The sequence below is a fragment of the Berghia stephanieae genome, chromosome 11 (genome assembly GCF_034508935.2).
Source record: "Berghia stephanieae isolate SIO BIC M18660-M18661 chromosome 11, UCSD_Bste_1.3, whole genome shotgun sequence".
Taxonomy (NCBI): Eukaryota; Metazoa; Mollusca; class Gastropoda; order Nudibranchia; family Aeolidiidae; genus Berghia; species Berghia stephanieae.
The window spans coordinates 6,851,678-6,876,677 of NC_088370.1; the positions used below are offsets into that span (position 1 = coordinate 6,851,678).

Genomic DNA, 25,000 nt, shown 5'->3' on the forward strand with positions numbered 1-25,000 from the left:
GCTGTAGGGCAGAAGTGAGAGCAGCAGTGGTGATGAATATGGGTGACGTTGACATCTAGTGGTGGTCAATCCTGGTGTTGAGTCCGCGTGGAGTCAGCGTTCCCAACAACTTGATCAGGTGAGTTTCCCTACGTCGACGGGCGGAAGTGTCCGAATGGCAAAAACTGAGCACACACACACGCACACACTGTACATCGCAGTGGTCTGGCAGATTGAAGTGTCTGGCCACTGCTGTGTCTGCACAGTTCGATATGTCACGCAAGTGCTGCACGAATCTGTCACCCAGCCTCTTTCCGGTCTCACCAACGTAAGCAATACAGGGAGCACGTAATCGCATAGACTAGATTACGGTCAGTGCAAGTAAACGGCCGCCTGATGTCCCAAATCTTGTCTGGAAAGCTGACTCTGTCATACTCCCACAGGTGCCCACAAGTCTTGCATCGGGGTCGCATACACGATCTGGCTTTAGGTCCATCCCTAGGTATGGGTTCCAGGCGGCTTCTGACAAGGAGATCCCTCAGGTTACGATCCCGTCGATATGCTACCAACGGGGGTTCTGAGAAAACTCTGTGGGTGTCTTCGCCCGCCTGGAGGATCCCATAGTTCTGCAATAGGATGTTCCTCACTTGATCGGCATGGGGGTGATGCGTGAGGACTAAAATGGGACGCTGTGTCTCCTGCTTCCTGGCATTACGAGGCCTCATTGCTGCTTCTCTCGACACGAGGCTGGCTTTCCGGACAGCCTTAAGCAAAACCCTTTCGGGATATTCCCGTGCCCTAAAAAAATCGAGCATGCGATCACGTTGAAGCGCAAATTCATCATCTTCCAGACAGAGTCTCCGCAAGCGGAGTATCTGACTGAATGGGATGGAGTCTTTGCACTTCACCGGATGGGATGACCGATAGAGCAGGTAGCTGTGACTGTCCGTTTCCTTGTAGTGTACAGTGGTCCGTACTCCCGTGCTGGTCAATACAGCCTTGATGTCCAAAAAGTTCACCTTAGAGGTTGAAATCTCATAAGTGTACTCTATGGACGGGTGGAAGGAGTCCATCGCAAGGATGAACCCTTTCAACTGGCTGTGGGTCAATGACGTAATGCCGAAACAGTCGTCAATGTACCTTTTGAACAGCTCGGGGGCAGGTCCGCTGTACTGATGGAAGAAGGTTTCCTCAAGGCACGATGCCCCACTGAGAAGGTATCGCAGTTCCTCGATGCGGTATTTCAACGTATAGTTCCCACCCTGCCATCGTATATCAAGGACACTAACCATGCTCTTGGTGTCATTGACGAAATTCGATTCCAGGATGAACGTCTACGGCTGATTTTCACCATGGATATGAAGGCACTGTACACATCCATACCGCATCCTGACGGACTGCGTGCCATCAGGCATTTCGTCGACCGTCATCCATTACCAGGGATTTCCAGCAACAGCATTGTGAGGCTCACCGAACTTGTGCTCACACTCAACACTTTTGAGTTCAATGATGTATTTTTCCATCAGATCTCAGGTGTTGCGATGGGCACCAAGATGGGTCCCTCATATGCTAACCTCTTCATGGGCTACCTTGAGGAAACCTTCTTCCATCAGTACAGCGGACCTGCCCCCGAGCTGTTCAAAAGGTACATTGACGACTGTTTCGGCATTACGTCATTGACCCACAGCCAGTTGAAAGGGTTCATCCTTGCGATGGACTCCTCCCACCCGTCCATAGAGTACACTTATGAGATTTCAACCTCTGAGGTGAACTTTTTGGACATCAAGGCTGTATTGACCAGCACGGGAGTACGGACCACTGTACACTACAAGGAAACGGACAGTCACAGCTACCTGCTCTATCGGTCATCCCATCCGGTGAAGTGCAAAGACTCCATCCCATTCAGTCAGATACTCTCCGCTTGCGGAGACTCTGTCTGGAAGATGATGAATTTGCGCTTCAACGTGATCGCATGCTCGATTTTTTTAGGGCACGGGAATATCCCGAAAGGGTTTTGCTTAAGGCTGTCCGGAAAGCCAGCCTCGTGTCGAGAGAAGCAGCAATGAGGCCTCGTAATGCCAGGAAGCAGGTGACACAGCGTCCCATTTTAGTCCTCACGCATCACCCCATGCCGATCAAGTGAGGAACATCCTATTGCAGAACTATGGGATCCTCCAGGCGGGCGAAGACACCCACAGAGTTTTCTCAGAACCCCCGTTGGTAGCATATCGACGGGATCGTAACCTGAGGGATCTCCTTGCCAGAAGCCGCCTGGAACCCATACCTAGGGATGGACCTAAAGCCAGATCGTGTATGCGACCCCGATGCAAGACTTGTGGGCACCTGTGGGAGTATGACAGAGTCAGCTTTCCAGACAAGATTTGGGACATCAGGCGGCCGTTTACTTGCACTGACCGTAATCTAGTCTATGCGATTACGTGCTCCCTGTGTGGGATTGCTTACGTTGGTGAGACCGGAAAGAGGCTGGGTGACAGATTCGTGCAGCACTTGCGTGACATATCGAACTGTGCAGACACAGCAGTGGCCAGACACTTCAATCTGCCAGACCACTGCGATGTACAGTGTGTGCGTGTATGTGTGCTCAGTTTTTGCCATTCGGACACTTCCGCCCGTCGACGTAGGGAAACTCACCTGATCAAGTTGTTGGGAACGCTGACTCCACGCGGACTCAACACCAGGATTGACCACCACTAGATGTCAACGTCACCCATATTCATCACCACTGCTGCTCTCACTTCTGCCACTACAGCTACTGCTGCTGCTACTACTACTACTTCTACTACTTCTCCTACTACTACTACTACTACTTCTTCTACTACTACTACTACTACCACTACTACTACTACTACTACTACTACTACTACTACTACTACTACTACTACTGCTACTACTACTACTACTACTACTACTACTACTACTACTACTACTACTACTACCACTACTACTACTACTACTACTACTACTACTACTACTACACTACTACTACTACACTACTACTGTTCATACTACTAAAAGTACAACTCTACCTACCTACCTACCTACCTATCTATCTATCTATCTATCTATCTATCTATCTATCTAGCTAGCTAGCTAGCTAGCTAGCTATATATCTACTGATTATCCACCGATTCATAGTCATCCACCTTCCTAGCTATCTCTCATTGTGTCCAATCATCCACTTTTTTATCCATTAATATACATATAGACCCAGCTATCACTCGGCTGTTTACTCGCCCACTCTCACCTCCCCTCCCCCCTTTCCTCTCTCTCTCTCTCTCTCTCTCTCTCTCTCTCCTCTCTCTCTCTCTCTCTCTCTCTCTCTCTTCTTTGTCCCCCCCCCCCCCTCATCTCTCTTTCTCCCCCCTCCCCCCCTCTCTCTCTCTTTCTCCCCCTCCCCCCCTCTCTCTCTAATTCCCCCTCTCTACCGGTCCGCCTCAAACCAACCCCCCTCCCCCCCCCCTTTCTCTCTCTCTCTCTCTCTCTCTCTCTCTCTCTCTCTCTCTCTCTCTCCTCTCTCTCTCTTTTCTGTCTATCTACCTATCTATCTGTCTATCCATCTATCTATTTATCGGTGTATTCCACTTTACTATCGCATCGTTCCTTCGCGAAGATTCGACCTTCGCTCATCCAACTACTACTACTACTACTACTACTACTACTACTACTACTACTACTACTACTACTACTACTACTACTACTACTACTACTACTACAACTACTACTACTACTACTACTACAACTACTACTACTACTACTGCTACTACTACTACTACTACTACTACTACTACTACTACTACTACTACTACTACTACTACTACTACTACTACTACTACTACTACTACCAATATGTCTTTTATCTTCCATTATAGTCTGGAAAGTTCGGTTCCCTGACGCTGACCTTTGCTTATCAATTAGATCACCCCCCTGGGGCACCCTATCCTCTACCCACGCCACGCTAACATTTCATTCATACTGCAACCACCATTGAGTACAGACGATATAAGTTATTTTTCATAATATTTTATTTGTTTTCCACGTTTATTTGTGTATTGTTGTGCTGACGAAGGGTTTGTACCCGAAACGTCCATTGTCTGTTTTGTTCCCATACGAAGCCTTTCCATTTTCACTCTTTCGTTAGTATTTTACGATCACCGGCTTCAGGCAGCCCTTACCGTTTTCTACTTTTCCGTTTTGATTCATTTGATTTTTTTCGTTGATTCACTTGAATTATACTTCTGCTGCCATACCGTGTTTTTGGACCGTCCCCATCAGTGTTACCTAGTACTTTACGTAGGTATAGTGTTTATTTCTGTTTTATTTGTACTGCTATATGTTGCATTTTTTAAAATATACTTTTCAGTTTATCAATTTAGTTTTATCCAACATTGCACTATCATCACCTTTTCATTACTCTCATATTTATATATTTATTTACACTCTTCTCCCCTACCAGTCTACCTCTTTTAGCACACTAACCCCCCCCCCCCCCCCCCCCCCCCCCCCCTTACCATTTACATCTCAGCATTATTTTTCACCACACCCACGTTTTTAACCACTACCTCTCTCTTACCACACCTCTCAGTCTATCCCTCCCTTCCTTTCTCTCATTCACTCGCTTCTCCAGTTTACCCATACTTATTGATTACCTTACTCATCCTTTTAGCCTTTCGCCCTCTTTCCCTATTTTCACCATGCCTCATACATCTCCCAAGCAACTCTTGCGCTCTTCCTTACGGGACATTCGTACGTTTCTTTCCTCTTTCCCTATCCACCTATCTCAAGTAGGCTACACTCTCGGCCACGCCACCCTCTATAAAACTCGAGCTAGCAGCCACTTGAATGTCTTATTGTACTGCCTTAGGAAACGCACGGCCCCTAAAGGATTCGTTTCACATTTCCACCCTTCTTTAGGCTCTCTAACCTCATCCCAGTTCTCCCAGTTTCTGGAATTAGAATCCAAGTGTGCAATGCAACGACTTAGACTTACCACAGACATCCTTCGCAAACAGATATCCAAATTAACACACACAATCGACACATCCTCCACATGCTTGAGGCATCGTACTTATCATAACCATACACTTTACAAAGCCATTAGGTTATTCATACATTTATGTAATCAACACTACCATGCATGCTTAAATTATGTCAAAACCAGTAAATTAGATGCTCTCTTTCCAAACAGAATTACACATCTTGACAATAACCTCCCTTCTCATTCGGTAACACTCCCATCGGTGGATTCACCCATTGAACCTTCCTCTGGCCCCACTGCTCTTAATGGCACCCATACCCAGCCAGTCACCATTGGTGGTTTGGGAGTCCCTCCAACACCGGCTGGTGGTTTCTGTCCCCCCGACCATCCAGTTGAGCAGTGCAGAGGAATCGGTCTTAAGGAAAGGTCTCAAGTTCATCCCACTGCGAAGAACGTCCGACCAGTCCCGCATTGAGTCGGATGTACGTCGCTTCATGCGTATTTTACGCTTGAAGTATCACTTCAAAGATGATGAACGTGACCATGACTATGACCGTGACCCTGAGGATCCGTTTGCCGCTTTCTCACGACGTAAAAGAAACTGGACTCCTAGTCCTGGCAAGTCCCCTACACTCGACCTGTTTATCCAGACTTTTCTTAGACAGATAGAGGCACTACGACCCACACCTATCAAGAGGTCTAACCTCACCCGTCTTGAATGGGCTGCCGTACGATCACTTAGATCACGTCGTGATATAGTGATCAAAGCGGCTGATAAAGGAGGGGCCGTGGTTGTTTGGGACGCTGAGCTCTATAGAGCTGAGGGCCACAGGCAATTGAGTGACCAGATATTTTATGAGAAAGTGACTTCGGACCCAACACTTGCTAACAACACCAGAGTCCACCAGACAATCCAGTCTTTGGTATCGCAGGGAGAATTACCTAGTAGGGCAGAGGTCCTTAAACACGACCCCAGCGACCTAGGTAATCCATGTTTTTACATGCTCCCTAAGATACACAAGATCCGGGAATTGTCTGACACTCCACCTGGAAGGCCGATTGTGTCGGCTATCTCGTGCCCCACTGAGAAGGTATCGCAGTTCCTTGATGCGGTATTTCAACGTATAGTTCCCACCCTGCCATCGTATATCAAGGACACTAACCATGCTCTTGGTGTCATTGACGAAATTCGATTCCAGGATGAACGTCCACGGCTGATTTTCACCATGGATGTGAAGGCACTGTACACATCCATACCGCATCCTGACGGACTGCGTGCCATCAGGCATTTCGTCGACCGTCATCCATTACCAGGGATTTCCAGCAACAGCATTGTGAGGCTCACCGAACTTGTGCTCACACTCAACACTTTTGAGTTCAATGATGTATTTTTCCATCAGATCTTAGGTGTTGCGATGGGCACCAAGATGGGTCCCTAATATGCTAACCTCTTCATGGGCTACCTTGAGGAAACCTTCTTCCATCAGTATAGCGGACCTGCCCCCGAGCTGTTCAAAAGGTACATTGACGACTGTTTCGGCATTACGTCATTGACCCACAGCCAGTTGAAAGGGTTCATCCTAGCGATGGACTCCTTCCACCCGTCCATAGAGTACACTTATTTCAACCTCTGAGGTGAACTTTTTGGACATCAAGGCTGTATTGACCAGCACGGGAGTACGGACCACTGTACACTACAAGGAAACGGACAGTCACAGCTACCTGCTCTATCGGTCATCCCATCCGGTGAAGTGCAAAGACTCCATCCCATTCAGTCAGATACTCCGCTTGCGGAGACTCTGTCCGGAAGATGATGAATTTGCGCTTCAACGTGATCGCATGCTCGATTTTTTTAGGGCACGGGAATATCCCGAAAGGGTTTTGCTTAAGGCTGTCCGGAAAGCCAGCCTGGCGTCGAGAGAAGCAGCAATGAGGCCTCGTAATGCCAGGAAGCAGGAGACACAGCGTCCCATTTTAGTCCTCACGCATCACCCCCATGCCGATCAAGTGAGCACGGCTGTTCGTTTTACCACATATCGTTCCTTTTAGTTTTCATGCTACCTGCGTGATTCATCACGCCGCACAGTGCCAGACCAGGGGTCAGCGAGGTTAAAGTCACTGCCGGCGAACAAACGTAATAAGTGACTTATGATTGTTCTTTTCCCTCATTTTCTCTCCATTGTTACACGTCATCTAATATACCCACAGACATAGAATAAAAAGAATTGTAAATTCCAACCACAACTCCATTAACTGTTAAAATTGCTAGGTCATGCGATTATTATAACACATAGTTTAGTTTCGTTTCGTAGAGTGGCTCGACTGAGTACCAGTGATTGGCATACGTAATTTTTAATTTAATTACTGCGAAATGTTCGTCAAAGAGTATTTGCTTAAAAATTGTGGTATGATTACATAAAAATAATAAACTTCATTATGAGTAAGTTTGAAAATTTCGATTATTATAGGTTTTAAATGGTGATGCCATGAATATAGTTGTTTTAATATAGTAGAAAGTCATTGACACCAGTCATTATCAAATGAAGATTGAAGGACATACATTAGTTCTAATGTACTTTAAATTCACAATGTGGTGTTCCCGATCATTTAACCTCAGTGTTATTGACGCCCACTGTCGTCTTTATCATGACCGCCACCAGCACCACCATCCCCCGTACAACTAGTATCGTCACCATCACCACCCCCAATCCCTGTGCCTCTATCACTACTACTACTGACGTCACTATCGCTCCAACCCATACACTACACCATACGTCAACAACACGATCACACAGCCCGTACATTAAAAAACACACACACATTTTTAAAAATTTGGCCAGAAAACGTGTTCTCATCACATCAAAAACTCTCGAACCTGAAGTTGGATTGAACAGGGTCATTAATTAAATGATCGATACTTAAAGGACGAGTTTTCTGGCCAAATTTTTAAAAATGAAACGTGTCGGGGGTTTTTCCGAATACGTCACAAGCATTAACATCTCTAATAGATGATAATGGTCACAAGTAAGTATTAGCCCCGACGACAGAAGCACCAGTACTGCTACCGTCCCTAAACCACCAGCATCACATACGTTGTTGCCATCACCACCGCCAGCATCATCTACCGTCAACCAAAATGTCGCTATCCACCACATTAAAACTATCCTCACATTAAGACAAAAACTGGCTAAAATCAGAGAGTGAAAAATGTCTGTATAAACTGGGCTGGTCATGAAAGTTGGCCACACATAATATAATAATACTATAATATTATTATAGTCCCTGTACTAGCATTCGACTGCACTATACTATTATATTATCATTACTACATTGTACTGGTCATTGGTTGTGTGAATACACATACTGTATTACGATATAAATGGATCTCAATCCCACGATGTTCTTAATGTTTGCATCTCTTCAACTCTTCTGTACTCTGTGAAAAATAATTAGATTTTGGCCAGAAAACTCGTTCTTCAATGAATATCAATCGAATAAAATGATCCTCATCTTGTCAAAAACTCTAAAACCTGAGACTTCATCTTAACTAAAACTCTCAAACTTAAAACCGCAAGGAAGTCTCAGGTTTGAGAGTTTTTGACAACATGAGGGTTATTTTAGTTGATCAATATTTGAAGGACAAGTTTTCTGGCCAAATTTGTTAAAATGGCATTTTTTTCAGAGTATGACAGAAATATGGCTATAACATTGCCTGCATCGTATTATTTGTGTTGTTACCAACAGCGTGAAGTATCGTGATGATTACTTGATGACTTTCTCAGATTTTAGTATGATAACAGTGGTCAGCACTGTGAAGAGACTTGTTATTCTACTGGTTGGTAGGGAATTTGACCTGACAAGTTGTTAATCAAAACCACATTGCATGAGTTTCAGAAAAATCGCACTGAAGATTTTTGTAGGGTGAAAAGTTCAGTATTATCCCTGTATTATGTATGGATTTAGAGGGGGTGGTGTTTGTATAAATGTGTTATTTCTTGATTCAATTTAGTCTATGTGTACTTATGAGTATTTGAAATATGAGGTCTTTTGTTTTCATTGTAACATGACGTACAACTATCCCATAGAAACAGAAATCATATGAGGATAAAGATGAAGTGTCAGAGAAATAATATAATACATAACAATAGTTAAAGATTATAACGCAAATGAATTACAAATGATTACATTTGATCATTTTGATGGAATTTTGACGGTACTGGCAGTAGCTCGTTGACCCCTGCTCACCAGGTAGTTTGACCTCGTGACCGACTGTCGGTGAGAGCAATGTACTCCACAACTAAAATGCAAGCTATTTTCCACCGTGTGAGGAACATCCTATTGCAGAACTATGGGATCCTCCAGGCGGGCGAAGACACCCACAGAGTTTTCTCAGAACCCCCGTTGGTAGCATATCGACGGGATCGTAACCTGAGGGATCTCCTTGTCAGAAGCCGCCTGGAACCCATACCTAGGGATGGACCTAAAGCCAGATCGTGTATGCGACCCCGATGCAAGACTTGTGGGCACCTGTGGGAGTATGACAGAGTCAGCTTTCCAGACAAGATTTGGGACATCAGGCGGCCGTTTACTTGCACTGACCGTAATCTAGTCTATGCGATTACGTGCTCCCTGTATTGCTTACGTTGGTGAGACCGGAAAGAGGCTGGGTGACAGATTCGTGCAGCACTTGCGTGACATATCGAACTGTGCAGACACAGCAGTGGCCAGACACTTCAATCTGCCAGACCACTGCGATGTACAGTGTGTGCGTGTGTGTGTGCTCAGTTTTTGCCATTCGGACACTTCCGCCCGTCGACGTAGGGAAACTCACCTGATCAAGTTGTTGGGAACGCTGACTCCACACGGACTCAACACCAGGATTGACCACCACTAGATGTCAACGTCCCCCGTATTCATCACCACTGCTGCTCTCACTTCTGCCACTACAGCTACTGCTGCTGCTACTACTACTACTTCTACTACTACTACTACTACTACTACTACTACTACTACTACTACTACTACTACTACTACTACTGCTACTACTACTACTACTACTACTACTACTACTACTACTACTACTACTACTACCACCACTACTACTACTACTACTACCACTACTACTACTGTTCATACTACTAAAAGTACAACTCTACCTACCTACCTACCTATCTATCTATCTATCTATCTATCTATCTATCTATCTATCTATCTATCTATCTATCTATCTATCTATCTATCTATCTAGCTAGCTAGCTAGCTATCTACTGATTATCCACCGATTCATAGTCATCTACCTTCCTAGCTATCTCTCATTGTGTCCAATCATCCACTTTTTTTTATCCATTTATATACATATAGACCCAGCTATCACTCGGCTGTTTACTCGCCCTCTCTCACCTCCCCTCCCCCCTTTCTCTCTCTCCTCTCTCTCTCTCCTCTCTCTCTCTCTCTCTCTCTCTCTCTCCCCTCTCTCTCTCTCTCTCTCTCTCTCTCTTCTCTCTTCTCTTCTCCTCTCCCTTCTCTCTCTTTTCCCCCCCCCCTCTCTCTCTCTTTTCTCCCCTCCCCCCCTCTCTCTCTAATTCCCCCCTCTCTACCGTCCGCTCAAACCAACCCCCTCCACCCCCCCCCCCCCCCTCTCTCTCTCTCTCTCTCTCTCTCTCTCTCTCTCTCTCTCTCTCTCTCTCTCTCTACCTATCTATCTGTCTATCCATCTATCTATTTATCGGTGTATTCCACTTTACTATCGCATCGTTCTTTCGCGAAGATTCGACCTTCGCTCATCCAACAAACACCCCCCCCCCCCCACCTCCGCTGTGACCCTTTCACCTCGCCCCCTCCACCGCCCCCTACTGTTCCACTACAGTGTTCTACTACTACTACTACTACTACTACTACTACTACTACTACTACTACTACTACTACTACTACTACTACTACTACTACTACTACTACTACTACTACTGCTACTACTACTACTACTACTACTACTACTACTACTACTCCTACTACTACTGTCACAGTAAAGGTTGTTCACAATTATCTTATTAAATTTTATTTTATTAAGAACTGAATTCATCTCACTCCAGTTATATTTCGGTAGGCTTAGATAAACTTTACCTTCTAATATTAGATCGTCTTTCCTTTTATAGCCTTCCCTCGCACAAATTCGATAATTTTATTTGTAAACATGATGACCCAACTTAATGTAACATTGAGTATTGTTTGGATATATATACCATACCCATTCATGATTTGGGAAATCTTCTCTTTATCTATTATTGTTATGAATTTTCACTCATTTATGATTAATAATTGAAATGTCAATATTCCATTTACATTTTCATTCATTTCATTCAGTAAATTACCTTCATATCATCGACTTAAATCATGCTTCATTGCCATCACTATTGTTTATCACAATGATTTGTAATCACATTGCCATCATGTTGTTCATCACAATGATTTGTAATCACAATCTTTCATTGTTATTGTCACCCATTCATATACCTACGTTAATATAAACATTTCCATGTCTAGTTAATAAATAATTTAATTGTAGCACAAATCATAACAATGGATTAATGCTAGAGTATCATGATAGTAAATTTACTTCCGTTTGTAAAATCTATCTTTCCCATAATGGTTAAAGAGTATATTTTAAACGTGGGTGGGGGGTGTCACAGTAAAGGTTGTTCACAATTATCTTATTAAATTTTATTTTATTAAGAACTGAATTCATCTCACTCCAGTTATATTTCGGTAGGCTTAGATAAACTTTACCTTCTAATATTAGATCGTCTTTCCTTTTATAGCCTTCCCTCGAATTAATTTCTAATTAGTGAATACTTTTCGTTCTACATTCTGTCACGTAGCCACTTATTATAAAAGCTGATAGGTCTAACATTTGACACTCACTTTCTCTCCACAATCTATGCCGGACGGCCAGTCGCTCTATTCCTTCTATATACTGGAAGATTTTTATCTTTTGGGACTTTGTAGATATTATATCTACACCATTAAGACGCCGGAGCTTTTAACTTTGATTGTATAATCTTCAAGGATCAAACCCAAGCCCGCTGTCAAAGGACTACACAATAACTTCTTACCAATTGCCTGGAAGTGGAATTTTACGAGTCCGATCCTGTTATCAGAGGAATAGATCATCCAAGCCCATCAACTGCCTGGAAACGTAAACTTACGAACCTGACATATTATCATAAGTTACGTAAAATTCATATCTCTATTTGTAACTGCCACGATCACTGTTTATCTCTTTTAATTAAATTTCATCATTATTTTTATTTCATTGTAAACAAATCGTTAATTGTTTTTCATTTATAGTAACTAGTAAATTCTGGGGCCTCATTCTACATATATCTTTATGCATAGTCGAGTAGCTCTTTACTCACTTGAGACCATGACAACTACTACTACTACTACTAGATATGAAGTGAATAGAAAAGTGCCAGAAGACAATAGAGAATAAAAATTTTTCGCGGCGGTGGTGGGGTTTGAACCTGCGACCTTATTGGTACGACAACTCCGCCTGGCAGGTGAGAGCGTGGCTCTACCGTGTGAGCTATCCACGAACACAAAATATTCGTTTCAAACTCAAAGTCATTACTAGATCCCTCTCTCACCCACTTCTTGAGACCGCCGATTCGTTCGTACACCACCATCGCGAATAATTTTGACCAGCAGTTAAGCTTAATAGCCAATATTCTCAACACCAACATATAACATAGAAACGATTGAGACATTGAGTATGCTCCGGTGTATGGGGTGAATTTTTAATTCAGAAAAGTGAGTGGAGCAGGCACTTATGTTGGTAACAACAAGATATGAAGTGAGTAGAAAAGTGCCAGAAGACAATAGAGAATAAAAATTTTTTAGCTCACACGGTAGTGCCACGCTCTCACCTGCCAGGCGGAGTTGTCGTACCAATAAGGTCGCAGGTTCAAACCCCACCACCGCCGCGAAAAATTTTTATTCTCTATTGTCTTCTGGCACTTTTCTACTCACTTCATATCTTGTTGTTACCAACATAAGTGCCTGCTCCACTCACTTTTCTGAATTAAAAATTCACCCCATACACCGGAGCATACTCAATGTCTCAATCGTTTCTATGTTATATGTTTGTGTTGAGAATATTGGCTATTAAGCTTAACTGCTGGTCAAAATTATTCGCGATGGTGGTGTACGAACGAATCGGCGGTCTCAAGAAGTGGGTGAGAGAGGGATCTAGTAATGACTTTGAGTTTGAAACGAATATTTTGTGTTCGTGGATAGCTCACACGGTAGAGCCACGCTCTCACCTGCCAGGCGGAGTTGTCGTACCAATAAGGTCGCAGGTTCAAACCCCACCACCGCCGCGAAAAATTTTTATTCTCTATTGTCTTCTGGCACTTTTCTATTCACTTCATATCTTGTTGTTACCAACATAAGTGCCTGCTCCACTCACTTTTCTGAAGTGTTCTACTACTACTACTACTACCAATATGTCTTTTACCTTCCATTATAGTCTGGAAAGTTCGGTTCCCTGACGCTGACCTTTGCTTATCAATTAGATCACCCCCCTGGGGCACCCTATCCTCTACCCACGCCACGCTAACATTTCATTCATACTGCAACCACCATTGAGTACAGACGATACAAGTTATTTTTCATTATATTTTATTTGTTTTCCACGTTTATTTGTGTATTGTTGTGCTGACGAAGGGTTTGTACCCGAAACGTCCATTGTCTGTTTTGTTCCCATACGAAGCCTTTCCATTTTCACTCTTTCGTTAGTGATTTTGTTCTGATGTTACCATTGCTATGTATTTTGTAGAGAGTGGTGGGGGCTGCCTGAAGATCATGAAAATACTAACGAAAAGGTGAAAATGGAAAGGCTTCGGATGGGAACAGTACAGACAATGGACGTTTTGGGTACAAACCCTTTTTTGTTTTGTTTTTAAGGGTTTTACGGCGCTTGCAACACATTAAGGTCATATCAGCGCCAGTAAAAAGGAAGAAAATGGGAAAGTAAAAAGTTCTAGAATTACAATTACAGCACAAAAGAAAAAGTAAGACAAAGGGGAACTGGTTCAAATAGGGAACAGATGTAGATTCCAAGAGCACACCGTCAAAGTACTCAGTTTGAGATCACCTAAAAGTCTCATCTAGACACAAGCACAGGTCCCAACTAAGAGGAATACACTCAAATGTTTACCAATCATATAATATAATATGTAAATTAAACATAATACAATGCATAACAGAGAGATGATTTACAAGGAAAAAAATATCATCTCCCAAAACTATAACTATACATTCGACTGTTTCCCTCCCAGCCAAGGAACTCCGGCAAGGATCAGGACAAAGCTAAGTAATCTCATTCCAAGACAATGACAGGTAACAATTGGAAAACGGGTATAGGGGGATAGAAGACACAGCATGTACCTCCCTGCCCACTATGGAAGGTCAGGATCCCGACCCAGTACAAACCCTTCATCGGTGCACAATAAACAAAGGAACGTTGAAAACAAATAAAATACAATGTAGTAAAAATTGTAGCATCTGTATTCTGTCTACAATTTTTACTACATTTTGTTTCATTTGTTTTCATCATTCATTTGTGCTGACGAAGGGTTTGCTGACCCAAAACGCCCATTGTCTGTACTGTTTCCATCTGAAGCCTTTCAATTTTCACCCTTTCATGAGTGTGGTGCAAGTTGTATCACTTATGATTCGTTTTTCTCTCTTCGTCATAGACGTCTGCCCGTGTTAAAAGTTTAGTAAATCCTTAGAAACAATCTTCAAAGTATGTTTGTTTTTATGTTTTTAAGGGTTTTACGGCGCTTGCAACACATTTAGAATATACCTCTCCAGTAAAAAGGAAGTAAATAGGATAGAAATATGTTCTAGAATTACAATCAAAGCACCCAAGAGAAAGTAAGACAAAGGGGAACTGGGAACAAATAGGGATCATATGTAGATTCCAAGAGCATACCACCAATGTACTTAGTTTGAGATCACCTATAAGTCTCATCCGGACACAAGCACAAAATCCAACAAAGAGGAATACACTCAAATGCTTACATTATACATAAAAAATAACAAATATAATAATACATAACAGAGAGATGATTTACAAGGGAAAAAAATATCATCTCCCAAAACAATAACTATGCATTCGACTGTTTCCCTCCCAGCCAGGACTCCGGCCAGAGTCAGGACAAAACCAAGTAATCTCTTTCCAAGACAAAGACAGAAAGTATGTTGGAAAACAGAAATAAGGGGATAGAGGACACAGTATGTACCGCCCTGCCCAGTATGGGAGGTCAGGAACCCCACCCAGAATCTTCAAAGTAAAATCTTTCGTGGTCTCTTTTTGTGATCCAAATGTCCAAATCCACAAGAAACCTAAACAGTATTAGTACTATTAGTGTGTATGAATCAATGACAAAGGGAAATAACTCACGGCGAACAGGTTAATAATGCCATCACAAACTCTGTCATCTTCAATCTTCAGCAATTCACACACTACCACGGCAGCGTCTACGATTTCCGATTGGCTGGGGCTTATGCCGATGATGGTTTTAAACAGGAAAACGGCAACATCACAAGTCGCGCAGCTGATAGCTCCCACTGACGAGACTGGGTTGTCCCTGGCCTCTGGAACAAACCGCAGTGATGTAGAATCTACACTTCCAAATGCCAGGGAGGACACAAGACAAATGGCCAGATAAAGCCGAGCCATGTTAATTTAGTACTTTAACTGATGCTTCTCAGACCGTTATGCTTTGTCCATTGAATTAAATGTCTTGAATCTGTGAATAAATACATAACAAAATACAAATGAATGGCTTTTTTTCATTCTTAGTAATTTTAAAACCTCCTATAGAGGACCAGTTTGCATTAATAAAAAAAAACATATATAAATAAATATATGAATAAATAATTAAATTTATATATATATATATATATATATATTATATATATATATATATATATATATATATATATATATATATATATATATACATATATATATATATATATATATCATTTCTTTAAAAAATATAGCCTTGTGGAGAACATTGTGCTTATTTGAGTCAATAAAAAAATTGATACGGCGCACAACTCTACTGAAAGATTTGAAAAATAGAAATGTATTTTTTACAGATAGATAAACAGATAACTTGATTTCCTTTTATAATTTAAAGTCAGTTTGAAAGTTTGTTAAGTCAAACAGATATCATAAAAAATTTACCGAAGACACTAATACCTCATGACCACACCCTCAACTCTATCTGTCTAGTAGAGTCCTTACTTCCGTTGTGTTGATTTAGCGGTGATCAGTGTTATGTAGTAGTGTGTTCTCATTGCGTGTATGTTTATGTGTGTGTGTGTGTGTGTGTGGTGTATACATATGTGTGTGTGTGTGTGTGTTTTGGAATGTGGTTGCGTGAAAGAAAAAAAAAGGGGGGGGGGAGTGTTCACCAAGTAGAGAAATTCCTGAGCAAAGGGGGGGGGGGGAGAGGGGGGTGTGTGTGTTTGCTAGGAACTGTCAGATTGGCATTTTTCAGCAAATCGTGGCATTCATACTGATATAATTCACTTGATCACATGACGGTATTCGGATTTACAGAAATTTTAAACAAGTTTCACCGATTAACAACATCAACGAATATTACTGCTGATATTACTGTCGTTTTTATGCCATCGATGTGATAATTATTGCCCTGGGAAATATTTAGTTAAACGTTGTCGGCAAACTGTCAATTGGATCTGTCTAGCTTCTAGCCCGAACAAACCAAAAGTTGACAGATTCGGGGACATATTTGTCGCGTCCGCTTCAGATTTTCATTTGACCTCACATAATTTAAGTAAAGGGGAGACATTCCGAAAGCTTCTATATCCCCAGTATTCATTCAATTTGTATTTTCACCGTTGATCTTTTGCCAGGCGTTTATTTATTCAATTTGTCATCATATAAAAGCGTTTTAAAAACTCTAGAACAAACCTTGATAGATTTGTGAAAGTTTAAAATGTCCTAATTTGACCATTGTTTTGATTCTCGGCCGCCATTTTAATTTGTGAAGTATTGAAGGTAGTGCAAATCACTCCCAAGTAAAGCGTGGTAAAGACTTGCGACTTATTGATATTGATATCTACTGACTGATAAACTAAAATCATGCCGAATAAAGCATGGTAACGACGACAAGCACATCTATTAAAATGTGCATCTAATCGTAATCAAGCTAATCAAGAAAATGATTCTGGCAATATCGAATGAAAATAGTTCTTTCCCCGCGAAATTGCGGGCTTTTTACTAGTATATATATATATATATATATATATATATATATATTATATATATATATATATATATATATATATACAATAAAACAACAAACAACAACCTGAAGTTGAAGACCAGAATGAAAGTAGTAGAAATATATGTTATTAGTACCATTTTCTACGGTTGTGAAACGTGGACGCTTGACAAAGAATGTACGAGAATGTTAGAGGCATTTGAGATGTGGGTGTGTATAGAAGAATGTTGAGGCTATCATGGACAGACAGGTATACAAACGAGGAATTGTTGGAGAAGTTTAGAAAAGGAAGAATATTGATCGATACCATCCGAAAGAGGCAGTTACAGTTTCTGGGACATGTGTGGCATTGTGTGGAGAAGAGACGGAATAGAAAAGTTGGTAACATCTGGGATGATCGAAGGAAAGAGGACTAGAGAAAGACAAAGAATGACTTATTTAAATAACCTAAGAATGGCCAAATCTGATGTTAAAAGCAACACAGATTTCATGCGCACCGCAGAGGATCGTGATTCGTGGAGACAGCTGACCGGCAACGTACTCAAGAGCACAAGCCACGATGGACGATGATGATATACAATAAACAAAATATTTTTTTAAGCAATACATTGACAAAAAAACACAATAATCTATATGCGAGACTATGATCTCTCTGGCGTCACAAAATGGCTTTCTGTTGAGTTTTATCATACGGCTTTGACATTAAATCTGTATGGAAAGACTAGCCCATCATGAACAAAATAGAAATGCCTAGTTGTAGAATCTTTCTTGGGAATTATTCATAGAATGTGCGGCTATGTGGTCTCGTGGTATGACACTCGCTTCCGGACCGTAAGGTCCTGGGTGCATAGTTGCGTCCTTGCGTACTCGGGTGCAAAACGAGTACCTGGCCATTAACAGCGTTGTCTCTGTCGAAATAAAAATAATTGTAAGATCGCCTAACAGGAGTCATGTCTCTTTCTACATCTTACGTCACGTGTTGCTGTTGGCCAGGGACCCTTTGCAAAGCGCTTTAGGCACGTTCAGCTCAAGCTCAAGTTAATGCAAATCAAGTTGATTGGAATTTGTCTTTTATTCAAGAATAATAATAGCACAACTTGGCTATAGAAGTTTTATTCCTAACATTTTTTGTATGTATTTTTTTCCAAATGGAATAAGAACAGCAAAAACGTTTAACTCTCTCCTTAACACCCAACTAACACAAAACTAGATTTTTTATCACTCAGACATGATAGCAGTAAAGTTCTTGAGATACAGAATTTACTTAGCAACACATGATCAACAACACAACGTTTATTTTCTTTAAATCTTATGATGTACCAAAAAAATGAATAAGAAAAATGTTGGTTGTATCGTAACGAATGCGACGATTTTCCTTTGCGTGGTAAGGAGAGGGTTAAAATATAAAAATAATCTCATTTCAGGAGAAAACGAACACGACATGATGACTATATGACACACATGACATGGAGTAAACATTCAATAAAAGGGAATGAGATTCTTCATTTTATCATAGTCAAAGACAAATGTGACCCATACTTATTATTATTATTATTATTATTATTATTATTATTATTATTATTATTATTATTATTATTATTATTATTATTATTATGATCATCATCATCATCACCATATTATTATTATTATTATTATTATTATTATTATTATTATTATTATTATTATTATTATTATCATTATTATTATTATTATTATTATAGTAGTAGTAGTAGTAGTAGTAGTAGTAGTAGTAGTAGTAGTAGTGTAGTAGTAGTGTTTTGTTGTGTAGTAGTAGTTAGTAGTAGTAGTAGTTAGTAGTAGTAGTAGTAGTAGTAGTAGTAGTAGTAGTAGTAGTAGTAGATAGTTAGTAGTATAGTAGAGATATTATTATTATTATTATTATTATTATTATTATTATTATTATTATTATTATTATATCATCATCATCATCATCATCATCATCATCATCATCATCATCATCATCATCATCATCATTATATTATTATTATATATTATTATTATTATTATTATTATATAGTAGTAGTATTAGTAGTATAGTAGTAAGTAGTAGTAGTAAGTAGTGTAGTAGTAGTAGTAGTTGTAGTATAGTAGTTAGTAGTAGTAGTAGTAGTAGTAGTAGTAGTAGGAGCGGGTAGATTATTGTTAGTTATTATTATTATTATATTATTATATTATAGTATTTTATATTATATATAATTATATTATATTATTATTTTATTATTATTATTATTATTATTATTATTATTATTATTATTATTATTATTATTATTATTATTATTATTATTATTATTATTATTATTATTATTATTATTATTATTAATTATTATTATTATTTATTATTTATTATTATTATTATTATTTATTATTATTATATTATTATTATTATTATTATTATTATTATTATTATTATTATTATATTATTATTATTATATTATTATTATATTATTATTTTATTATTAAATATTATATCATCAATATTATTATGATTATGATTATTATTATTATTATTATTATTATTATTATTATTATTATTATTATTATTATTATTATTATTATTATTATTATATTATGATTATGATTATTTTATCGTTATTTTTAGTATTATTATCGTTATTATTATTATTATTATTATTATTATTAGTAGTAGTAGTAGTAGTAGTAGTAGTAGTAGTAGTAGTAGTAGTAGTAGTAGTAGTGTAGTAGTAGTAATAGTAGTAGTAGTATAGTAGTAGTAGTAGTAGTAGTAGTAGTAGTAGTAGTAGTAGTAGTAGTAGTAGTAGTAGTAGTAGTAGTAGTAGTAGTAGTAGTAGTAGTAGTAGTAGTAGTAGTAGTAGTAGTAGTAGTAGTAGTGGTAGTAGTAGTAGTAGTAGTAATGGTGGTAGTAGTAGAGTAGTAGTAGTAGTAGTAGTAGTAGTAGTAGTAGTAGTAGTAGTAGTAGTAGTAGTAGTAGTAGTAGTAGTAGTAGTAGTAGTAGTAGTAGTAGTAGTAGTAGTAGTAGTAGTAGTAGTAGTAGAAAATGGGATAGTAAAAAGAATTACAATTAAAGCACCCAAGAAAAAGTAAGACGTAGGGGAACTGGGAACAAAATAGGGATCAGATGTAGATTCCAAGAGCATACCACCAATGTACTTAGTTTGAGATCACCTATAAGTCTTGTCCGGACACAAACACAAAATTCAACAAAGAGGAATACACTCAAATGTTTACATTATACACTCAAAATAACAAATATAATAATACATAACAGAGAGATAATTTACAAGGAATATGGGTATGAAAACCGTTAGGCTATACAATAACCCTACCTTCCACACATTCAAATACCTTTGTTACACTTTGTAATAGTAACACAATTAAGTCCCCCTCTCTGCTTTACTTTATATCTATCCTAGTTTGCACAAATATTGTAGTGCTTTGGAATTCATCGTATGACAGCAGAAGATACCTTATTTAGCCCAATTGATAAAGATAATGTATCGTAAATCATAATAAAATATTGATACTGATAATGATAAGATAAGAATAAGATTAGACCAGCCTACTATATTTTCGTCACGAAGCGATAAAATAGGAATTCGGCAAACGATGTCAGTGTGAGAATTGATTATAGTTATAGTGAAATAATATCATATGTGACCCACAGTCTCAAAACGGTATTATGTCGGAACGAACCAGATGCTTAAAAGCCGAATTTAATGTTAAACTGGTTAAAAATATAAATTGATGGCATTAGCACACTAAAATATGGTATCCATTCTCCTTAATAAAACATACAAACTCAACACAAGACTAATATTTCTGGCTATAAATTCAATTTTCAACATCTTAACCATCCCGAATCAATACCGTTTTGAGGCGAAGGGGCACATATATGTAGTCCTTCAAGGCAAAGGGGCCTATATGGCTGGGGCTGGAGTTTATCCCCTTTGGTTAAAATATGGACAAAATCAAAAACTGCTTGCTAGACCTCCAGCTATTTCAGTTTCAGTCAGACTCTGCGTCAGACTTTGACCTTCGGTGGGCAGGAGGTCACGCTGTGTCTTCTATCAGTTTTCAGAGTTGCTTTCTGTCTTTGTCTTAGAATAGGATTACTTAGTTTTGTCCCAGCCCTGACTGGGCTCCTTGACTTGGGGGGGGGGGGGAGGGGGCGGGGCGACAGTCAAAAGTATTGTGTTAGTGTTAGGAGGTGATATTTTTCCATTGTAAATCATATCTCTGTTATGTGTTGTTAGTTATGTATTCTGATAACAATTGAGTGCATTCCTCAAATGGGGTTCCTGTGCTGGTGTCTGGATGAGACTTTAAGCGGATTTCAAACGAAGTGCATTGACGGTATGCTCTTTTAATCGACATCTGTTCCCTATTTGAACCAATTCCCCATTGTCTTACGTTTTCTTGGGTGCTTTGATTGTACGTCTAGAATATTTCTACTATTCCATTTTCTTCTTTTTACTGGCGCTAATTTGACCTAAGTGTGTCGCATGCGCCGCAAAATCCTTTAAACCCCCCCCCCCCCCCCCAAATTAAAAAAAAAAACAACAACAACAACAAAACCTTTCCGACACAGGCCATATCAGCGTCGGTAAAAAAAAATGAAGAAAGTGTGATAGTCAAACAATTCTACAAATACAATTAAAGCAACCATTTTGGGCAGGGAGGTACTTTTTGTGTATTCTATCACTCTATATCTGTTTTCCAACTTGCTTTCTATCTTTGTATTGGAATGAGATTACTTTGTTTTATCCTGGCCCTGGCCGGATACCATGGCTGAGAGGGAAACAGTCAAATATATAGTTAGTTTTGGGAGATATTTTTTCACTTGTAAACCATCTCTCTGTTATGCACTGTATTATGTTTTGTTTACATCTTATATATGATTTGTATACATTTGAGTGTATTCCTCTTAGTGAGGACCCGTGCTTGTGTCTGAAACTAAGTACTTTGATAGTGTACTCTTGGAATCTACATCTGTTTCCAATTTGAACCAATTCCCCTTTGTCTTACCTTTTCTTGGATACTTTAGTTCTAATTCTAGAACTTTTTACTATCCCATTTTCTTCTTTTTTACTGGCGCTGATATGACCTTAATGTGTTGCAAGCGCCGTAAAACCCTTAAAAACATACAAACAAGGCACCCAAGAAAAAGTAAGACAAAAGGAATAGGTTCAAATATGAAACAAATGTAGATTCCAAGAGCACACTATCAGTGTAATTAGTTTGAGATCACCTAAATGTCTCATCCTGACATGAGCACAGAGGAATAAACTCAAATGTTTATAAATCACATGTTCATAAAAAAAAAAAACTTACAGTAGATGGCTAAGAGATGATTTCTCCCACAATGGGCAGGGAGGCACTTACTGTGTCTTCTATCCCCCTATATCTGTTTTCCACCATGCTTTCTGTCTTTGCACTGGAATGAGATTACTAGGTTTTAGTTTTATACTGGTCCTGGTCGGATACCCTGATTGGGAGGGAAACAGTCAAATGTATAGTTAAGAGTTTTGGGAGATGATATATTTTGTCTTGTAAATCATCTCTCTGTTATGTATAGTATAATTTATTTGTTTCACATATGTGACCATCTGCCTCGAAACGGTATTAAGTCGGATTTTTCAATTTTGGGTTTTTGGTACCCAATTATAGCTTATATTATGCTTAAAATTTTGATACCAAATTTATAAAATTCTGATTTTTCATTGCCCAACTATGACCGTTTGAAGTAGGGAGAGTGTAAAAACCAAGTTTTGAGAAAATCGACTTTGAAGTGAGGCACCGTTTTCACACATAATCAAATCAATGGGCAAAGATAACTCCTCAGATATGGGCATTGAAAATTTGACGAGAATAGTAAAATTTGCAGAGACGCCAATTTTCAATTTGACTCACAGGAATTTCAGACACCACTCGGAGGAATTTCAATGCCGAAAGAGGAATTTCCGCACACACAAAAAAGGAATTGGGATGATATTTGGTATTGTGTTTACATATTGTATAGATCTAAATAGATAACTGATTACAAATATTTTCTGATATATGAACAGGTTTTGTCAAATACAACCCCAAAGTTTCTTTATTTCAAGTGAAGAAAAGCTCCAAAACATAATGATGGTAGTGAGGATGATGTGTTGGTGGTTGTAGTAGTAGTAGTAGTAGTAGTAGTAGTAGTAGTAGTAGTAGTAGTAGTAGTAGTAGTAAGTAGTAGTAGTAGTAGTAGTAGTAGTAGTAGTAGTAGTAGTAGTAAGTAGTAGTAGTAGTAGTAGTAGTAGTAGTAGTAGTAGTAGTAGTAGTAGTAGTAGTAGTAGTAGTAGTAGTAGTAGTAGTAGTAGTAGTAGTAGTAGTAGTAGTAGTAGTAGTAGTAGTAGTAGTAGTAGTAGTAGTAGTAGTAGTATGTAGTAGTAAGTAGTAGTAGTAGTAGTAGTAGTAGTAGTAGTAGTAGTAGTAGTAGATAGTAGTAGTAGTAAGTAGTAGTAGTAGTAGTGAGTATGAGTAGTAGTGTAGTTAGTGTAGTAGTAGTGTAGTGTAGTAGTAGTGTAGTGTGGTGGTTTAGTGTAGTGATGATGATGTGGTGGTGGTAGTAGTGACTGATGTAGTGTGGAGTGGTTGTAGTAGTAGTGATGATGTAGTGGTGGTGGTTGTAGTAGTAGTGAGATGTGTGGTGGTGGTTGTAGTAGTAATGATGATGTGGTGGTGGTGGTTGTAGATAGTAGTGAGTATGATGATGGGTCGTGGTTGTAAGTAGTAGTGATGTGATGTGGCTGGTGGTGTTGATGTAGTAGTAGTGTGTGTGTGTGGTGTGTGTGATGTGTAGAGGGTCGTAGGTAGATGATGTGTGTTAGTGATGTGTGTGTGTGTTGAGAGAGAGAGAGAGAGAGAGAGAGAGAGAGAGTGCTAAAAGTGCATCAAGTGATAATCATAGCAACACGAACTTTAAATCTAACGAGGCTAAAGTTTGATGTCAAAGTATTTGTTATTTAGCTATAATTGGCAAGTGCAGGCAGGTGAACATAAAAATTAATCCAGTGAGCGCAATTTATTGATTTGTGTATGTGTGCGTGTGTATGTGTGTGTGTGTGTGTGTATTTGTGTGAAGGGAGAGAGAGAGAGAGAGAGAGAGAGAGGAAGAAAGACAGAAAGAGAGAGTGAGAGAGAGATAGATAGAGAGAGAGAGAGGGAGATAGATAGATAGATAGATAGATAGAAAAAGAGAGAGATAGAGAGAGAGACAGAGAGAGAGAGAGAGAGAGAGAGAGAGAGAGAGAGAGAGAGATTTGAGCTAAATTTGTTTAAAGAGTTTTTACGGCGCTTGCAACACTGGTTGCAGTAGTATTGGTGGTGGTAGGGGTGGCGTTGTGGTGTTTGTAATAGTAGTTGCAGGTGATGGTGGTGGTAGAGGTGATGAAGTAATAATGGTTGTAGTTTCGTGGCATGGATGGTGATGTGGTGGTTGTTGCAGTAGTGGTGGTAGGGATGGTGATATGATTGTAGTAGTAGTGGTAGTGATGGTTGTAGTAGTAGTGATGATGATGTGGTGGCAATGGTGGTTGTAGTAGTAGTAGTAGTAGTAGCAGCGGTGATGATGACGATGTGGTGGTGGTTGTTGTAGGAGTGGTAATGATGATATTGTGGTGGTGGTGGTTGTAATAGTAGTGGTAGTGATGATAGTGTGGTGGTGGTGGTT

At 39.6% G+C, this 25,000-nt stretch overlaps 1 protein-coding gene across 1 annotated transcript in view; it reads right to left on the bottom strand.

The window, feature by feature from the left end:
• Positions 1-20,744, bottom strand: part of LOC144956298 (sphingomyelin phosphodiesterase-like) — a 49,096-nt gene extending 28,352 nt beyond the window's left edge. Inside the window, exons 1-2 of the mRNA XM_078886789.1 lie at positions 20,625-20,744; positions 15,441-15,789 (exon numbers count right to left, since the gene is read on the bottom strand). Of these exons, the coding sequence (XP_078742915.1) occupies positions 15,441-15,719 (279 nt within the window). The 5' untranslated portion in view covers positions 15,720-15,789; positions 20,625-20,744. The remainder of the gene's footprint in view (positions 1-15,440; positions 15,790-20,624) is intronic.
• Positions 20,745-25,000: the final 4,256 nt, after the last annotated feature.